The 20,498-nt window shown below is 45.2% G+C and overlaps 2 protein-coding genes across 3 annotated transcripts in view; one reads left to right on the top strand and one right to left on the bottom strand.

The window, feature by feature from the left end:
* The window catches only part of TMEM116 (transmembrane protein 116), a 129,681-nt gene extending 121,134 nt beyond the window's left edge, over window positions 1–8,547 (bottom strand). Inside the window, exon 1 of one of the 2 annotated variants that reach the window (XM_066370923.1) lies at window positions 8,431–8,547. The gene's annotated coding sequence lies outside the window, so the exon portion shown is untranslated. Of the gene's footprint in view, window positions 1–8,369; window positions 8,397–8,430 lie in introns of those variants that run through there. The other variant, XM_066370918.1, reaches the window with a different exon arrangement.
* ERP29 (endoplasmic reticulum protein 29) lies at window positions 8,450–16,044 on the top strand. The gene is made up of 3 exons (XM_066370925.1): window positions 8,450–8,670; window positions 13,436–13,574; window positions 15,223–16,044. The coding sequence occupies exons 1-3, from the start codon at window positions 8,539–8,541 to the stop codon at window positions 15,723–15,725; spliced, it is 774 nt and encodes a 257-aa protein (XP_066227022.1). The 5' UTR covers window positions 8,450–8,538; the 3' UTR covers window positions 15,726–16,044.
* The last annotated feature ends 4,454 nt before the right edge of the window (window positions 16,045–20,498 follow it).

Below are 20,498 nucleotides of genomic sequence, written 5' to 3'. Positions count from 1 at the left end.
AGTTGATGTTTCTTGCTCCTTCCCCCTTCTCTCTGTCTCTATCCTCTCAAAAAAAAAAAAAAAAAAAAAAGTGTAAAATAAACATTGCAAGAGGGAACTAAAGAGAAAGATTTTGAGAGAGCACCTGACTGCTCTAAATGAATCCACCACTCCTAGCCTGAACAAATTATACTTCAGGACTCTGATCAAACATGTAGGTTAACCCAATAAACTACTGAATGAAACCTGAGAGTTCATGTAAAAATGGGAAAATTGCTAGAAATTATAGAAAACTGATCACTAAATTAAAATTTTTTTTATAAGATTGTAGAATCTGCAAACTATTGATCCCAGATGATTCTAGAATAACCTATCCAAAATATGTGTTTTTGAACAATTAGAAACTTATAACCATTAAGTCAGCATGGATTTATAAATAACATGCCTGATTAACCCCATTCTCTTTTTGGATAGAACTACTAGACAAAGTATATGTAGTATTTTTGACCAAGAATGTTGAGAAATTTTGTGATATAAAAGTAAATATAAACCAAGTGGAAGCACAATTAAAGGCATTTATTGAACAAATACACCTAAGGGAGTGCTAATTCATTGATCAATGCCCATTTAGGAGTGACTTCTAGTGGAGTGAACCAGCATTTTGACTTGACACTGTTCTGTAAAACACTTTCATCAGTGACTTGAAAGAAAATCTAGTGGGGTATTTATCAAATTGTGTGTGCGCTACTTACCTACTACTGCCCATAATAAATTTCCACAAAAAGTTACTGGCTTAAAACAAATTTATAATCTCATATATTCCATGGGTCAGGAGTCCAAGGATAGCTTATTTAGGTCCTCTGCTTCAGTGTCTATCACAAGGCTATAATCAAGATGTTGACCATGGCTAGTTCTCAACTGAATACTCAAATGAGGGCCCTGGCCGGTTGGCTCAGTGGTAGAGCGTTGGCCTAGCGTGCAGAGGACCCGGGTTCGATTCCCGGCCAGGGCACACAGGAGAAGCGCCCATTTGCTTCTCCACCCCTCCGCCGCGCTTTCCTCTCTGTCTCTCTCTTCCCCTCCCGCAGCCAAGGCTCCATTGGAGCAAAGATGGCCCGGGCGCTGGGGATGGCTCTGTGGCCTCTGCCTCAGGCCCTAGAGTGGCTCTGGTCGCAACATGGCGATGCCCAGGATGGGCAGAGCATCGCCCCCTGGTGGGTGTGCCGGGTGGATCCCGGTCGGGCGCATGCGGGAGTCTGTCTGACTGTCTCTCCCTGTTTCCAGCTTCAGAAAAATGAAAAAAAAAAAAAAAAAAAAGAAAGAAAAAAAAATAAAAGAATACTCAAATGAGGAGGATCTGCTTCCACATTCACATAGTGGTTGGTCTAATTCAGTTTCTTGAAGGTTATTGGTCTGAGGGTCTCATTTCCCAACTAACTACTGGCTGGCCAAAGGCTACAATAAGTTCTTTGCTTGCCTTGTCGACTTCTGCAAGACGTCATCCTAGCAAGGTGGAAGTCACAATCTTATGTAACCAAGTCAGTAGAGTGATATTCCATCAACTTTTCTGTATTCTATTGATCATAGATCTTGCCAACACTCAAAGTGAAAGGATTACAAGAGTGTGAATATCACGAGATAGGAATCACTGGGGGCCATCCTAGTGTCTGCCCACGAAATGTAATCCAACATATCAAGTACTTTTCCAATTCAGATTATTTCCAGCAGCTGTTCCCTCTCTCTAGAATGGTCTTCCTCTAGTAGTCACATGACTGGCTCCTTCTCATTCTTTAAATATCAGCTCAAATATTATCATATCACCTCAGAGATGTAACATTTATGAAATTACAAAATATTTTGCTAATTTGTTTGTGTGGCTTAAAAGAGTACATAAAAGTAAAATAAAAATACATGAATTGAAAGTGGTACAAAAGAAGAAAAGTATCTCTGCTGAAATTATTTAACTCCTGGATGTTAAAATCTGAGTTTTTAAATATTATATTGTTGAAAAACAATATCAAAATAAGAGAAATCCAAAGTAAAGTTTCCTGCAATCTCATCATCTAGTCAAAACAATGTTTTATTGATGTTACTTTAAGTAACATCAATTTTTATAGCTGTAGTAATTGACACAGCTAGTATTTATATTTACATTTTTGTTTAATGTTATTCTATAATAGGTTTTTTTTCCTTTTATTAGTCTTATTTTCTTTCTCTCCATCCCCTTCAACTGTAACCAATACTAATAGTCTGGTGTATCTTTACATCTTTATGCTCATTAAAATATATCCAAATATATACAAACATATATGAGGGTTGTTGTAATGGTAATGGGTTTTTTAAATGGTTATGATATATTTCTGTACATACTGCTTTTTCACCTATTATTTCATGGATATTTCTTCATTTTTTTTTCTTTTCTTTTTTTTTGGTATTTTTCTGAAGCTGGAAATGGGGAGAGACAGTCAGACAGACTCCCGCATGCGCCCGACCGGGATCCACCCGGCAAGCCCACCAGGGGGCGACGCTCTGCCCACCAGGAGGCGATGCTCTGCCCCTCCGGGCTGTCGCTCTGTTGCGACCAGAGCCACTCCAGCGCCTGGAGCAGAGGCCAAGGAGCCATCCCCAGCGCCCAGGCCATCTTTGCTCCAATGGAGCCTCGCTGCGGGAGGGGAAGAGAGAGACAGAGAGGAAGGAGAGGGGGAGGGGTGGAGAAGCAGATGGGCGCTTCTCCTGTGTGCCCTGGCCGGGAATCGAACCCGGGACTTCTGCACACCAGGCTGACGCTCTACCACTGAGCCAACCGGCCAGGGCTATTTCTTCATTTTAATAGAAACAGCTCTAATCCATTTGATAGCTGTATAATATTCCACTTAAGATCATTATCTAACGCTTCCTCTCATGACAGACAATGTAGGTTGTTTTCATATTGTTTTTTTTTCTTTTCCTTTTTTGCTTCTTCAAACAATGCTGTAGTAAACATTCCTATATCCCTGCACATATAACCTCCTTCTGTGCTGATGATTACTAAAGGACAGATTCCAGAGTGGAATTCTTTCAGTTTCTCAAATATTTTAAGTTCCCCAAATTGCATAAGCTGTTTTCTTTTCCTAAAATGATTACTAACATGTGACAATCTGCAATTTTATATTTACTTATATAACTATTTAATGTTCTGTCTCATTACATGAGTGTAAGCTCCTTTTTAAAAAAATTTACTCATTTTTAGAGAGACAGGAGAGAGAGAGAGAGAGAGAGAGAAGGGGGGAGGAGCAGGAAGCATCAACTCCCATATGTGACCTGACCAGGGTTTCTTTTTTCTTTTCTTTTCTTACAGAGACAGAGAGAGTCAGAGAGAGGGATAAACAGACAGGAATGAAGAGAGATGAGAAGCATCAATTATCAGTTTTTCACTGTGACACATTAGTTGTTCATTGATTGCTTTCTCATATGTGCCTTGACCATGGGGCTACAGCAGACCGAGTAACCCCTTGCTCAAGCCAGCGACCTTGGGTCCAAGCTGGTGGTGAGCTTTGCTCAAACCAGATGAGCCCACGCTCAAGCTGGCAACCTCGGGGTCTCAAACCTGGGTCCTCCACATCCGAGTCCGACGCTCTATCCACTGTGCTACCGCCTGGTCAGGTGAGTGTAAGCTCTTTGAGAGCTGAATCTTGTCCATCCTTTAGGTCAGTAGTAGTCAACCTGGTCCCTACCGCCCATTAGTGGGCATTCCAGCTTTCATGGTGGGTGGTAGTGGAGCAAAGTATAAATAAAAAGATAGATATAACTATAGTAAGTTGTTTTATAAAGATTTATTCTGCCAAACTTAGCAAAAATCCGACATAAAGTACTTGGTAAGTAATTATTATTATATGCTTTAACTTGCTGTAACTCTGCTTTATAAATTTTATAAAGTAAAGTTACTTCCCTACTTTATAAATCACCATTACTGTGGAACTGGTGGGCGGTTAGAAAATTTTACTACTAAAATTTGGCGGTAGGTATATAAAGGTTTACTACCCCTGCTTTAGGTGGTAGCTTAAATATATTTATTTTTACAAGTTTTCCATGAAGTCCAAGCCAAGTTATTCCCCCATCATATTCTTTCATAAGCCCTCACATTTCTTAGAAATTATCACAATTTGTGATTATATATTTATTCATGTAATTATTTAATATTAGTCTTCCACACTAGGACTGCAGTGAGCACATCTATTTTGTTCATCAATGTAACCCTTACCCCTCCTGATGGCCTGACTGGTGGTGGTGCACGCAGTGGATAGAGCATCAACCCAGAACCTTGAGGTCACTGTTTGGAAACCCCAAAGTTGCTGGCTCTGACGTAGGATTGTCAGCATGGGGTCACTGACTTGAGCAGAGGATCATTCACACAATCCCAAAGCTCACCAGCTTGAGCCCAAAAGGTTGCTGGCATGAAAAGCCCAAGGTTGCTGGCATGAGCAAGGGGACACTGGCATGGCCTGGTTCAAGGCACATACGAGAAGCAATCAATGAACAACTAAAGTGAAAGCAACTACACGTTGATGCTTCTCACTGTCTCTCTCCTCCCTCTCTTGGAAGTAATCAATACACAATTCAAGTGAAAACAACTACTAGTTGATGCTTCTCACCCTCTCCCTTCCTGTCTGTCTGTCTCTTAAAAGAAAAAAAAGTACTTAACTGAGGGCTTAGTATGTGTGAGACACTGTTCTAGGTGCTGAGGATATAGACAAAGAAACCAAAATCCCAGCCCTCAAGGGAAACAGAAAATTTAAAAGTAAACAAATTATGTAGTATGTGAACAATTTGACAAGCACTATAGAGCAACAGACTAGGAAGATGGAGAGCAGAAAGTTATCAAGGAGGAGCAATTTTTAAAATGATGGTCAGGGTAGATCCTAGGAAGCTGACATTTGAGCAAAGACTTGAGGGAAGTGAAGGAGCAGTCATACGAATATCTTGAAGAAAAAGAGAGAAAACCAGTATAAAGGCCCTGAGGCAGGAACATGCATTGTGTACAAAAGGAATAGCAAATAAGTCGGTGAGACTTGTCGCAATGGCTTGATAAAGTTAGAAAAAAGATGAGAGAGTTTACATGCTGCCTTAACAGACTGCGTCACTTTTCTTCCTCCTTACTCCAGCTGCTACACGGGTCATATGCCCCTCAGGTAACAAGCATCCACTCCTACTCCCTACGTCCATACAACACCCAGAATGAGCTTTTTTATTTTCTACATTTGTCAACTGTGGGATTTTATGACTTCTTAAATATGGAGAATTATACCTGGCTTATTTGTGTCAATTGTCAGGGTCCTGCAGCCAAAAATCTAACCATATCATGAAATGACTGGGACCAGAGTGTTATTAAAAGGAAGCATTGAGACAATTACTGTACTTTTGCAATTCATAGGAAAAGTACAACCAATCCACTTTCTTCAAAACCTACTTCTAAACTAAGACTAAAAAGTCACTTCTGATCAATCATATTAACTGGGTATACCCAAAGCATTTACATACTCAGAAGTAACTATAAAACAATCTAAATGTCATATAAAGGGTTCTAAAAACTCTTAATAGTTCCTTACTGACTACAGGACAAAACAGGCAATTCTTAGTTTGATTATCAAGACTCTCCCTTACCTGAGTTTAAAACACAAAACTCTTGCCTGACCAGGCAGGTGGTAGCGCAATGGACAGAGCATCAGACTGGGACTTGGAGGACCCAGGTTCAAAACCCCAAGGTCCCCGGCTTGAGCACAGGCTCACCAGCTTGAGAAAGGAGGTCGCTGGCTTGAGCCCAAGGTCACTGGCTTAAGCAATGAGTCACTAGCTCTGCTGTAGCAGCCCCTCTTCAAGGCACATATGAGAAAGCAATCACTGAACAACTAAGGAGCTGCAATGAAGAATTGATGCTTCTCATCTCCCTTCCTATCTGTCCCTCTCTCTCTGTCAAAAAAAAATAATAAAACATGAAACTCTTATGAATTGCTGTTCCGAGTACTCCTTCCAGGCAACTCAGTCATTCCCCCAAGTGTCATGTTCATTCTCACTTCTGTTTCTTCTTCATTTGTTGTCCAACTAGAACAATCTTTCTTCCAAGGCTTAACTCCATCTCCACAACCTACATGAAGCCTTCTTTTTTTTTTTTCTTTTAATTTTTCCATTTATTTGAGGTGGGGGAGAGAGAAGCAGCAACCTGTTATTCTTGTACGTGTCCTGTCTGGGGATGAACCCATATACTGGGTGGATAGTTTATCCACTGAACCACCCAGCTGGAGCTGTACAGGAAGCCGTGCTTAACCACCTTAACTCATAGTAATTTTCCCCTCCTCTAACTTCTGTCATTTACTTAATAATTAGGGCAAAGTCAAAATAAAAATTTCCAAACCTTCCATAAACACACACACACACACACACACACACACACACACACACACACACACACCATTCACTCAACATTTCCATCCAAAATGGTTGCCCAAGATTGGATCCTATTCTCTTTGATGACTAATTTATATACACACACACACCTTTATTGGACACATACAATGGTGAATACTGTGCTAATCCCCTTATTATATCAATATAACTTATTCTCTTACACTGACATTCAACTGTTCATCAGGTTGTGTGAATTCTACGCTACAGAAGTTACTCAATTCCATCCCTACCCGTTCATCCCTACTTTGGTGGCCTATTGCGGGATGCTGGACTATATGCTCTCCGACCTGGACTATTGAAAGAGACCCCCACCCCACCCGTCTTCAGCCTTCTCCTTCCCAACCCCTTCCTCTCCCTCTTGCATGACAGCCAATCTAAAGTCTCTGCCCTGCTTAAAACCTTGGGTGGCTGCAAACCTTGTAGCTTGAAGAGGCCCTCTACAATGTGCCCCGGGTGACATTTACGGATGCATCATGCTTTTTCCCCCTTGCTCGAAATATCCTTTGGTGTTTGCCTTCCGAATGCCTCCTCTTGCTTTCTAGATCCATCTTAAAAGTCATCTCCTGTCGCTGCATGTCCCTGGCATTCCAGAAAAGGGTTGACTGAATATGCATTTAGGCTGTCCCAGGACTGTATCACTGTCTTATTTCCCCTGCATTTCTGCTCTCCCAGGACTGTGTCACTGTCTTATGTGTCACCATCTTATTTCCTCTGTGTTTCTGCTCTCCCAGGACTGTGTCACCATCTTATTTCCTCTGCGTTTCTGCTCTCCCAGGACTGTGTCACTGTCTTATTTCCTCTGCGTTTCTGCTCTCCCAGGACTTTTTTACCGTCTTATTTCCTCTGCGTTTCTGCTCTCCCAGGACTGTGTCACCGTCTTATTTCCTCTGCGTTTCTGCTCTCCCAGGACTTTTTCACCGTCTTATTTCCTCTGCGTTTCTGCTCTCCCAGGACTGTGTCACCGTCTTACTTCCTCTGCGTTTAGGCTCTCACAAGACTGTCACCGTCTTATTTCCTCTGCGTTTCTCTTCTCACAGGACTGTGTCGCTGTCTTATTTCCTCTGCGTTTCTTCTCGCCCAGGACTGTCACTGTCTTATTTCCTCTGCGTTTCTTCTCTCCCAGGACTGTCACTGTCTTATTTCCTATCCCACGAGCAGGCGCTGCAGTGCCCATCTTGTGCCTGCCCCTCCGCCAACACCGAGGCCCCTCAGCCCAGAGCTCTCTCATTCGTGCCTGTGTCCCGACAGGCAAACCCAGCAGCTGCTGGAAATAGATAAGCCTATTGAACAAGGACCTGTTGAATACAACGTTTAGTTTTTTTGTGTTTTGTTTTAAATCTTCTCGGAACCCAGGCCCTGGCCGGACAAGGCACGGAGCCTCCAGCCAGGCCTGGCGTCTCCCAGCAGAGGCGCGCACCTCTACCAGGCTGGTCGGAGGGCAGCGGTGGCCCTGTCACCTGACCCAGAGCCGGGCCTGGCGACAGGAGGTGGCAGCGTAGGGTTGACCGGGGGTCATACGGGGACAACTCAAGGGAGGGCGGCGGCGCAGTCGAACTGACAAACTAACCGAAGGTCGTGGTGCACCCAATTGAGTGCCTGGCGGACCGAAGGCAAGAGGAATAATGGCTGGCGTCGTCACCCTCACAGGAGAGGAAAGGGAGCTACCCCAGAGCAGCAAAGACGTCAAGCACGCCTCGTGCCTCTCCTCACGCGGAGGCGGACGAGGAAAGGGAGGACCGGTTGCGCGCCTCATCGAGTGCGCATGCGCGGCTCTCTCTCTCTCGCGCGCGCGCGCGCGCTCTCTCTCTCTCTCTCTCTCTCTCTCTCTCTCCCCCCCCTCTCTCCCTCTCTCCCCTCTCTCTCTCTCTCTCTCTCTCTCTCTCTCTCCCCTCTCTCTCCCCTCTCTTCCCCCCCTCCTCTCTAGCACACACGTCGCTCCTCTTTCTCACCCTGAGTGCGCGCGCACGGCAGCTCCTTTTCCCCGCCCCTCACGCGTCCCCGCCCTCTCACCCTAGGCCGGCGTAAGCCTCCCGGGCTGGCCCTTCTGGTCACGTGACGCCCGGCTCCGCGCTCTCTCAGCCACAGCCTTCCCAGCTCCCATCGCCTGAAGCCGGCGTGATGGCTGCCGCCGCTTCCCTTACCCCACTGTTTCCCTTTTTTTTCTTCCTTCTGCTCCTCTCCGCGCTGCAGGGAAGCAGCGGCCTGCACACCAAGGGTGCCCTTCCCTTGGATACAGTCACTTTCTACAAGGTAATGGGGGCGGGGAACGTCTCGCGCAGGTGCTGCCCCAGTGCCCGGGGCAGCGCACACCCGGGGGGACGCAGGGGACAGAGTGTTGGCAGCAGGTGGTCTGTAACGATGATCTTGGGCTTCCCGCCATCCTGTGGGGCTGGTGGACTCTGGGCCGAGGTTGTGTCATCACCATGGGGTCTACATGCTCCAGGGTCCCCGCGAATCCCTGCCTTTGCTATACTTGTACTTGCTTCTTGGGTAAAATTGCTGCAAAGATGCAGCCCAGGGAACAGGCTGCCCCTTCCCTATGGGGCGGGGGCCGTGCCAGGCGAGATCCAATCCTCGAGTCCCAAGTGGGAGACCCAGGGGGCGGTGCGAGGCGGACCCACAGCTTGGGCTGTGGTTGGGCGGCGAGGTAGAAGCCCGTAGTGTTAGCGTGCGCGTCTGCGCCCCTTTTACTCTGGCGTGGATTGCAGCCTGCTTGCAATATGCAAACAGTGTCCGGGTAGCCTGCGGCTGCTTGAAAAGTGCGAGCCTTAAGCCTAGGCTTCAGGGACCCTGGCCGGGTGATCAGTGAATAAAAGCGCCCACCGAGCGCGCCAGAAGTCACGGTTCCACCCTGGGTCAGGACACGTGGGAGAAACAGTCAACTAAATCAGTACACAACTAAATAGAAAAACTAAGTGAAACGAGTGGATGCTTCTCTGTCTTTCTCTCCCTCTTTCCCCCTCCCCCTCCCCCTTCCTCTTTTTCACTCACTCTTATGTCAGTGGGGGGGAAAAGCCTCTGTTCAACCACTCTAAAGGGAATATCTTGGGCCAGGGGACAAAATGAATAAAATCGGGTCAAGGCATGGAAGAATTTGTAACTACTGCCCCCCCCTCCCAATTTACAGAATTTGGGATCCTAGCCTGCGTAAATGGACACTGGAAATGTTGAGAACTGAATGCAGCCCCAACCTCCTCCTCTTGCACCTGTCTTCACCCACAGGCAATTTTTAACTTTGCTTACAAGATGGCCCAGCTAAGGGTTAGAGAGAGCCCATCGTTTTATTTTCTGAATTTGTACCCATTGCTGGGAAGTGAAACCTAGAACCTTTCCTGTTTTCAGAAGGTATCTTGTGTATTTGGCACATGTGGTCCATTTAAGGCTGAGTTCAAGGATTGTTAAGCACACATTATTAGGCTGGTTGGTTGTTAGGCACACCCTCAGCACCCTGTACTTTGGGGGCCTTTATTGGCAAAGTGACATCCCTATGCCTCACACCCGGGATCATGGGAATGGGATAACATCACAGATCCAGTGTGACTTAGAGGGAGACTTTGCACTGTCAAGTTAACAGTATTTCCTAATCAGTTGGTGCCTCTCCATCTTTACTGCTACCACCCTGGTCAAGGCTGTTGTGACAGTGGCCCACTCTCAGTCCATTCTCCATATAGTAGCCTAAATCCTGCCTGGTCTGACCCTTGCTTCCCTGTCCTTTCATGAACCAACCATCCTCCTTTTTTGTCCCCTCTGCTCCAGCCATACATGTTCTGTCCTTTAAATATTCCTAGCTCAGTACTACTTACTGCCTTAGGCCCTTTGCACTTGTGACTAAAACATTCTTTGCCCAATCTTTGAAGGCTGGTTGCTTCTCATCAGTCAGGCTGAGGTTAAATGTTACTTTCTCAGAGCCCTTCCTTGATTTCCCCATCCCCTAGCCTCAAGTGCCAGTCACATCAACATTGCTTTGTTTGATTTCTGCAGAGCACACATCTCTGATTATTTTTCTTGTCTATTTTATCATTTCCCACAGAGTATTACATGCTTGGGAAGAACTACTTTGCCTATTTTGTTCACTGATCATTGTACAGTCTAGCAAGTTACAGACATGTTACATAGATGATGTTCAATAATTTGTTGCGTGAACAAATGTTTTCTCCAGTCTCTTTCTAAATGTCACTCTCTTCATTATTATTGAACAAGAGGGGAGCTACCTTAGTGTTATCATGTCCAAGGGCCTTGGCCTAAGGTCTGCCTTTTAGTGACTTTCAATGTCTTTTTTTTGTTTCTTGCCCTTCGCCATCACTAGAGATATGAGATCCTGTCATTTCTCTTTATGGTCCATTTTCTTGTTCACTTAGAATGGTGCCTGGCATATGAAAGGCCCTCAGTACCTTTTTATTCAATGAATGAATGGATAATGAATTCATCTGTACATTGAAGAAGCACATTGCCTAAATACAAGTAAGAGGTACAGACTGAGTAAAAAAAATACATTTAAAAAATTTTCATTGTGCAAATGCTTGTCATTCAAAGCCATTCTGCCAGTGGTAATAGTGAAAGTAAAATATGGAGGCCTCTCAATTATTTCATTGATAGAGCACTGTTTTAATTTATTCCATATTAATATTCCATAATACAAATGCAGGCCTCTTGCAGGGAGGGATCCTGTGTTGTGCTTTCTAAATTGTTTTCCTACTGAACATGTAGCATCTGCTACCAACATCTGCCCTAGTTTTGTTCATTAGGAAATATTTTCAGAGTATCTGTTACATACATACAGGTACTGTTAGACCCTAGGGATACAGCAGAAAACAGGCCAGACGAGGTCCTTAGTCTCATAAATGTACATTCTAGTGGAGGGGACAGATACCAGACAAATAAGGATTTCAAAGAGTGATTAAATACAGCGAAGAAAGTAGAGCAGGGTAAGAGATAGAGTATGATGGAAGCAAAGCAGTTATCAGACAGTCTGAGAGGAGGAGGCCCCCATCATTAGGAGTGGCTTTTTGAACTGAGCTTTGAATGATAGCCAAGGACAGAACTGGGGAAAGAGCACTCCAGCCAGCAGACAGCAAATGAAAAGGCCCTAAATGGGAATGAGTTTGGTGTATTGAACGGAAATAAGGCCACTTGGGCCAGAGGGATGTGATCTGATTTATATTTTAAGTGTTCCCTGCTTTTAGGCACCCAGAGCTCAGAAATTTGGGGGGTCAGTGATCACTTAAAGATCACCTATTCTGGTGGCTTCTCCCTCTTGTGCCCCTAGGCACTGTGAAATATATATATTTTAAAACCTAAAATTAAATGGACATCAACATACAATAGGAACAAGAACTATCAAAAACTGGAATGATGTCAGCTTGACTTATAATTAGGACAATGATTGCCTGGTTTGAAATTCTGAATGGCAGTGATCACTCTGATTAGAAAAACAAAATGTGGTAGGAGGAAGAGAAGATTGTTACTGACCAAAGTTAGTTTGTTAGATCATATCTGTGTATCAGAAGAAACCATCAAAGGAAGTCGTTGGGCTTCCTCCATACGTTAAGTATGGAATTGCCACACGACCCCCGCAGTTCCACTCCGAGGTATATACCCCCCAAAAATGAAGACAGGTGCAAAAACAAAACTTTTATGTGAATGTTCATAACAGCTATTCACAAATAGCTGAAAGGCTGAAACATCCCAAATGTCCTTCAGCTGATGAATGGCTAAGCAAACTGTGGTCTATTTATATAATGGAATATTTATTCGGCCACAAAAATAAATGAAATACTGATGCATGCCACAACATGGATGAACCTTGAAAATGTTATGCTAAGTGAAAGGGCAGTCACAAAAGCCACATATTGTATGATTCCATCAGAGAGTAGACAAATCCATAGAGACCGAAAGCAGATTAGAGGTTGTCAGGGGCTGGGGGGCAGAAAGGAGGACTGAGAAATGGCTGCCTAATGGCTATATGGTTCCTTTTCAGGTGGTAAAAATGTCCTGGAACTAGGTATCAGTGATGGTTACACAACATTGTTCATGTACTAAATCCCACTGAATTGTACACTATAAAATGGCTAGAACGAGGAAGTGAATTTTACAATTAAAATAAAAGTCTTGGCCCTGACAGTACCTAGAGATCTAGCCACAGGGAACTGTGGTGTAGGGAAGGGACACTGTCCCAAGTCTGGTCTCTCAGCAACTTCCCTTAAGCCTTGAAATTGCAGAGTTCAAACTGTGGGCTCCCTACCAAAGCGTCCTACATGGTGCCAACTCCTTTATAAATGGTTAGTTGGTTGATTTTTTTGTCAGGTTTCTGGTCCAGTGTTTATTGAGAAAGGTCCCCTGGGATGACGGGCATGACAGGGACCAACCTCTTGTGTGCTAAGGATCTCCTTAGCCTTAACAAAGGGCCACTGGAGGAGGCCTTAGTACAGCTAGATTTGTTTATTCTGGACAGGGTTGTGAATATCTTTGATTAGTATGAACAACCACCTAATGGGGTACCCAGCACATAGCAGACACCACTACATTGTTAAATGAATCGATGGGTGAATGAATGAATAGTATGTGAAAGCTTGTCTCCCCTGTGGCCTTGGTTTCTACTCTGTTTCTTAACCAGGGGTCCATTGGGAAAGACACTTAGTCCCAAAGGTTCCTGGGACCCCCCACTTGCTCAGCTCTCTATATCAGGGGCCCCCAAACTACGGCCCCCGGGCTGCATGTGGCCCCCTGAGGCCATTTACCGGCCCCCACCGCACTTCCGGAAGGGGCACCTCTTTCATTGGTGGTCAGTGAGAGGAGCATAGTTCCCACTGAAATACTGGTCAGTTTGTTGATTTAAATTTACTTGTTCTTTAAATATTTGTTCCCGTTTTGTTTTTTTACTTTAAAATAAGATATGTGCAGTGTGCATAGGGATTTGTGCATAGTTTTTTTTATAGTCCGGCCCTCCAATGGTCTGAGGGACAGTGAACTGGCCCCTTGTGTAAAAAGTTTGGGGACCCCTGCTCTACATCCTCAGGTCATTCCCAAAAGCAAGTTCGTCTTGGTGAAGTTCGACACCCAGTACCCCTACGGGGAGAAGCAGGATGAGTTCAAGCGTCTGGCTGAAAACTCGGCCTCCAGCGATGATCTCCTGGTGGCAGAGGTGGGGATCTCAGGTATGAACGAGTCCAGATGACTGGGGAGGGCAGAGAGGGAGGAAGCCAGGAATTACTTCCCTGTCTATAGGCAGAATACCTAGCACCTTTTTGTCTAAGCCACACACAGAGTGAAAACGGGGTCATGGCTTTTGAAGAAATCTGGTACACCACAGCAAGCTTAGTTTAAGCAGATTCTGTGACCATGGAACCTCAGTTTAGCCTTGCAGGTGCCTGAAGGGAGAGAGTCCACCATTCTTCACCTGTACCCTCCACTGACATTAAACTTGCAGTGAGAACTTAGAACTGGCTTTGCAGGGAACTGTGGTCGGAGGTGTGCCATGTCTCCTAAGGAATAGCGTAGTCCCTTTTTCCATTTTCACTTCAGCTCTTTTGTATCAAAACTATTGGGTTTTGGCTTTAGCTCAAATCCACCAGAGTTGCCACTAAACCAAAGGCAGCTTTCAACCACAGTGACTTTAATAATAGTGGCCAACATTTAGTGGTTTGCAGTCTGTAAAAATGTATACAGATATTACATTTTTAATCTTCACTTGACCACCACCTGAGAGGCAAGATTTATTATCTGTCTCCATGTCATCCTTAAGGAAACCTGAAGTTCAAGGATGTGGGGGAATATGTGGCTCATGCAGAACTCAACTCAAGTATCTAATCCCAAGTGCAGTGGGTTCTTCCCTCTCACTGTCCTCCCAGCTGGAATGCCTCAGCTCTGGTAAGCTCAGGGATCAAGTCCTGGGTAAAGAGAGCTGGCACACCTCTGCAGGGCAGTTGGTTATTTCTGACTCAACTGTGAGTTCACTCCCTTGGGGCTTTTAGAATAATAATTATAATAGCTGACGTTTATCAGATGTTTACTGTGTGCCGGGCCACTGTGCTGCGTGTTTCACATGCGTCTTATCCTTGTGACTATGAAATACTATGACCTGCATTTTTCAAATGCAGAAACACTTTAGAGTAACTTGCTCAAGATAGAGGAGTTATAGTGGCAGAACTAGGATTGGAACCCCACACTGCCTATTGTATTGCCTCGTGAAAGGTGGTCTTGGCTGTTTCTTTGTGACAGGTGTAAGAAACCAGTCATCACTGCAGCAGCCCTTGGGACCACATATTGCCTTTTAGGTAGGACGTAGCAAATACTGTCAGCTACCACACATTAAGTACTTGACTCTGTCAGGTCATTTATTACCTTTCTTCTCTTAGAAGAATATGAGCTCCTGGAGGTCAGAGCTTTGTACTCTTAATCACAACTAGATCCTCAGCACTTAGAACAGTACCTGGCACATAGTGGGCACATAATAACTGATGAGGAACATTACATTTTCAGTCCAGATGACTGGGGAGGGCAGAGAGGTAGGAAGCCAGGAATTACTTCCTTGTCTATAGGCAGAATACCTAGCACCTTTCTGTCTAAGCCACACACAGAGTAAAAACGGAGTCATGGCTTTTCAAGAAATCTGGTACACCACAGCAAGCTTAGTTTAAGATGAGATGAATTACATTTTCAGATGAGGAAAAGGAAGTTCAGAGAGGTTAAGTGCAGTAACAGGAGGAATTCACAGATAGCCAGGATTCTCCTTCCTCTCAGCTCAGAGGCCTCACAGCCGTCTTCCCCATGGTCTTGCTCCTCACATCTGGTTTCTGTTCACAGATTATGGTGACAAGCTGAATATGGAGCTGAGCGAGAAATACAAGCTGGACAAAGACAACTACCCAGTCTACTATCTCTTCCGGGATGGCAACTTTGAGAACCCAATCCTGTATAGTGGGGCTGTTAAGGTTGCAGCCATCCAGCGCTGGCTTAAGGGGCATGGGGTCTACCTAGGTATGCCTGGCTGCTTGCCTGCATATGACACCCTTGCCGGAGAGTTCGTCAGGGCCTCTGGCGTGGAGGCCCGCCGGGCCCTCTTGAAGCGGGGGCAGGACAGCCTGGCAAATGTGAAGGAGTCTGAGAAGAAGTGGGCTGAGCAGTACCTGAAGATCATGGGGAAGGTCTTGGACCAAGGTGAGGACTTCCCAGCATCTGAGATGACCCGGATCACCAAGCTGATTGAGAAGAACAAGATGAGTGACGGGAAGAAGGAAGAGCTCCAAAAGAGCTTAAACATCTTGACTGCCTTTCAGAAGAAGGGAGCTGAGAAGGAGGAGCTGTGAAAAGGCACTCCCTGTTTTCCCAAGTGTGGTGGGACTGGGGAGGGAGAGTTCCCTGCTGGCTGCAAGACCGTCCTGGGATGGAAGGAACTGTTGGGGAAAGTGACACTGACTCAGAAATCTTAGCACACCCAGACATTGATGCTGAGGTGACCATGCTTGGGACACTTCTCTAGACAGTCCAGGTATAGCTCACTTCCTCAGATGGCTTATGAATTTCCCCCTCAGAAGGAATTGGTGCTATAAAGAAATTGTACTGCCCACATCCTTGACAGGTGTTAATTCTGATCAAATTAAAGTTTTCATGTTTTGGTTAAGTAGACCTAAAGCTGTTCACTTTTCTTTTACAAATTATACATTGGACTGACCTGCTTTCTCCTTTGACTTCATTTTTTAATCCAAGCTGGTATGGATTCTACTTTACCAGTAGAATAGACTGTCCCGGTAACATGTGGAAGCCAATCCCAGTTCAAGGCCTCAGACTCAAATGGAGGAGTTATGGGTGGTCAATTGTGTTGTCCACATTTTCTTGTCCTTAAAACTGAATAGTGGGCCCTGGCCGGTTGGCTCAGCGGTAGAGCGTCGTCCTAGCGTGCGGAGGACCGGGGTTCGACTCCCGGCCAGGGCACATAGGAGAAGCGCCCATTTGCTTCTCCACCCCTCCGCCGCGCTTTCCTCTCTGTCTCTCTCTTCCCCTCCCGCAGCCGAGGCTCCATTGGAGCAAAGATGGCCCGGGCGCTGGGGATGGCTCTGTGGCCTCTGCCTCAGGCGCTAGAGTGGCTCTGGTCGCAACATGGTGACGCCCAGGATGGGCAGAGCGTCGCCCCATGGTGGGCGTGCCGGGTGGATCCCGGTCGGGCGCATGCGGGGGAGTCTGTCTGACTGTCTCTCCCTGTTTCCAGCTTCAGAAAAACAAAAAAAAAACAAAACTGAATAGTGGCCTGACCTGTGGTGGCGCAGTGGATAAAGCATCAATGTGGAACGCTTAGGTTGCCAGTTCGAAACCCTGGGCTTGTCTGGTCAAGGCACATATGAGAGTTGATGCTTCCAGCTCCTCCTTTCTCTCTTGCTTCTCTAAAATTAAGTCTTTAAAAAAATTAAAACAAAACAAAACAAAACAAACCCTGAATGGCAATGTAAATGAACCTCTAATTATTTTCCATACTCCCATGAGATATGTGTAGGAAATTCCTAGTTTTGCTGATAAAATCTGATGGGTTTTTGAGTTTGGTTTTTAACAGCTAAATGATACAATTCAGTCCAATGTGAAAGTTAAAAAAAGGGGGGGGGGGTTACCATCTAAGTTCCTTTGTCACTGAAATCTGTTCTCTGTAGTGAGGAGCAGTATCTGCAGTGAAACTTTGTAACATCCCCACTTGCACCTTAAACTATTTGAAAATGTCAATATTAGCCAGATAGGTGTTTACTGGAAACAAAAAATGCAGGAAAATCCATGTATTCAAGTGGAGGGAACAAAAACAATTGTGGCAGCTTAGGCTAACAGCTCAACTAGGAAAAAGATGCTCGACCTAAACACCTGCCCAGAGCCAGCACAGGTCCTCTCATTGGACAAAATACACAGGGGTGGGCAAAAGTGGGTTTACAGTGTGAGAACACTAAAGTTTAGCCTTATTATTTACTATTGTACTTATTTGTATCAAAACTATAAACTTTTACCCACCCCTGTAATATTTGGCCAAACAGTTCCCCTAGGCTTTATTTCAATTCTAAATGAAAAATTTTGGCATGACCAGTGGTGGTACAGCGGATAATCCATTGACCTGGGATGCTGAGGACCTAGGTTTGAAACCCCAATGTCACTAGCTTGAGCACAGGATTGCTGGCTTGAGCATGGGATCAGTTGAGATGGAAGCATCAACTCTCATATGTGCCTTGACCAGACAAACCCAGGGTTTCAAACTGGCAAGGGGTCACTAGCTGGGCTTGAGCTCCCTGGTCAAGGCACATATGAGAAGCAATCAATGAACAACTAAAAGTGATGCAACTATGAGTTGATGCTTCTCATCTCCCTCCCTGGCTGCCTGCCTCTGTCTCGCTAAAAAAAAAAAAAAAATTTGGGAGATCTTTTTGGATACTTCTCACGGGTAAACTTACTTTAGCTGTTCTATAGTTTTTTATTATCTACCTAAAATAGTCACTTCCAAAGTAGTAAGTATTCACTGTCTTACGGAAATTAGAGTAAGACAAATGGCAGGTAGGGAAAGAACTCTAAAACTAAATGCTTTCACTGTCCCTGAATGTGGTCTCTTCTCAATAGTAAGAGAAAAGAAGGTGGTAACACATCCAGGGTACTTCACTGGATGGGCAGGTTGGGTATCATCATAAGCTTCAGGTCATGAGATAAAATGGCTGTTGGACAGGGCTAGGTTACACATCAGAGGCTCTTTGTATCAAATATATTTCATTAAAGATGGGCCCTGTTTCTAGTTTTAGAGTCTGAACTGATTTGCAGATGCCACATAAAATTCACTTTTCCCTAACATGTAAGTTAAATGGATGCCTTCTTTCTACATCTTAACATCTAATTGATATTGTGGTTTAAGTGCTACTAATCTGTAATGAAGGCTACGTATTGGTTTCTTAGAGTCAAACAGGTAAAACAATTCTAAGGGAATTTCCAGATAACCTGAAGCAAGTGAGACCCTGGCTACAACACAAACAATCCGAAGGAACCTGCAAAGTATCTCAAATATTGCCAAAAATAATTTATTTATTTTTTACATTTTTTTATTTTTTTATTTTTCTGAAGCTGGAAACGGGGAGAGACAGACTCCCGCATGCGCCTGACCGGGATCCACCCAGCACGCCCACCAGGGGCGAAGCTCTGCCCACCAGGGGGCGATGCTCTGCCCCTCCAGGGCGTCGCTCTGCAGCGACCAGAGCCTCTCCAGCGCCTGGGGCAGAGGCCAAGGAGCCATCCCCAGCACCCGGGCCATCTTTGCTCCAATGGAGCCTCGGCTGCGGGAGGGGAAGAGAGAGACAGAGAGGAAGGAGGGGGGGTGGAGAAACAAATGGGCGCCTCTCCTATGTGCCCTGGCCGGGAATCGAACCCGGGTCCCCCGCACGCCAGGCCGATGCTCTACCGCTGAGCCAACTGGCCAGGGCCACCAAAAATAATTTTAATTTACAAATCGTCCTTGGTAACCGGTGTCACAAAATGTTGGCATTAGACTCACATTAGGAAAGATTGATTCATTAGAGAACAAGACAGAATAGGAATTTGAACATGGCCATCAAGACTAAGAATATGAAATGGTGTGTGGGGGGAGGGTCATCTTGATTTTAGCTCATTTCATCAATGCTTCAGAGTTTGAATCTTATTCAACCCTTACCCACTGGGTAGTCTGAAGTATACAGTCATCTCATGTAATAACTACTTTTCTCTTATGTAAATTATAGTACCTTTCCTGGAACCCACTCTTACTAGGAGATGTGGAAGTGGGAGGTTACAAAAGAGCTTTGCTCCTCAAGCATAAACTACTTTAGGTATGCCACAGATAATTTTTGTAAGCATCTGGTTCACGGTTGCTTATCCTCTACCTATATGAAACACATGTCTGCATCAGACGATCATTTTTAGATCGCATCTAAAAAAATGGGGAACTGGAGAAAATATAAGCGAGTCCACCTTTTGGGGAAAGTTAAAAATGGCAGTGAGGTTGGCCCTGGCTGGTTAGTTCAGTGGTAGAGCATCGGCCTGGTGTACAGGAGTCCTGGGTTTGATTCCTGGCCAGGGCACACAGGAGAAGCACCCATTTGCTTCTCCACCCCTTCCCCTCTCCTTCCTCTCTCTCTCTTCCCCTCCCGCAGCCAAGGCTCCATTGGAGCAAAAGTTGGCCCGGGTGCTGAGGATGGCTCTGTGGCCTCTGCCTCAGGCGCTAGAATGGCTCTGGTTGTAACAGAGCAACGCCCCAGATGGGCAGGGCATTGCCCCCTGGTGGGCGTGCCGGGTGGATCCTGGTCGGGCGCATGCGGGAGTCTGACTGCCTCCCCATTTCCAGCTTCGGAAAAATACAACAACAACAACAAAAATGGCAGTGAGGTATATCCAACTCCCCACCCTTTGCTAAAGGAAAATAACGCTGGCATGGGAAGTGGCAGCTGACTTTTCAGGGCTCAAGTAAGAGCACGTAATCATCACAGGACAGAAGGAAACTCAAGGAGGAAAAACAGCTCTTCTTACGACTGTTGTCCATGTGGCCACAAAAACTTCCATCTTAGCCTGTGGATTCACATGCTTTTGGGTAAGTCATGTTATCAGCCTGTCTGTAGTCCTCCAGTTAACTCCCCACCAAATTTGGAAACCTCATTTCTGCCCCTGCCCTCAAAGTCCTCATTGCTCTATCCCCAGTCTACTTCTATTTCGGTCCCCACCTTTCTCCTTCTTTGACAGGAAGGCCCAGCCACCTGAGCATTTTTTTCCCCCTTCCAGTTGCTGGAACATACCTGGCTATTTTCCTGCCTTGGGGCCTTTGCACTTGTGTTCCTTTTCCCATGGCTGAGTGACTCTTCCTCATTCATGTCAGATGGCACCACTCAGAGTGTCCTCTCATGACCCAGTTTACCACATACCTTGACTTATTAAACAACTTAATAACAGGCTACTATTTGTCACTTTCCCCACCTTTGCCACTAATGGGGATATATGGTCTCGTTTACCATTGTATCAGCAGAGCCTAAAATGGAATGTGGCACATAGTAAAATGAATACTCAACACATACTGGAGTATTGAATGCTAGCATGCAAGGTTCTAC

The sequence above is a fragment of the Saccopteryx leptura genome, chromosome 2, assembly GCF_036850995.1.
Source record: "Saccopteryx leptura isolate mSacLep1 chromosome 2, mSacLep1_pri_phased_curated, whole genome shotgun sequence".
In the NCBI taxonomy this organism is placed as follows: Eukaryota; Metazoa; Chordata; class Mammalia; order Chiroptera; family Emballonuridae; genus Saccopteryx; species Saccopteryx leptura.
Note: the sequence above shows the minus strand (reverse complement) of the source record. Positions and strands in the feature narration are given on the sequence as shown.

Coding starts and splice junctions, on each gene's coding strand:
- ERP29 (XM_066370925.1), top strand. CDS start 8,539: ATGGCTGCCGCCGCTTCCCTTACCCCACTGTTTCCCTTTTTTTTCTTC. Junction 8,671..13,435: donor ATACAGTCACTTTCTACAAG/GTAATGGGGGCG, acceptor CTACATCCTCAG/GTCATTCCCAAAAGCAAGTT. Junction 13,575..15,222: donor GGCAGAGGTGGGGATCTCAG/GTATGAACGAGT, acceptor TTCTGTTCACAG/ATTATGGTGACAAGCTGAAT.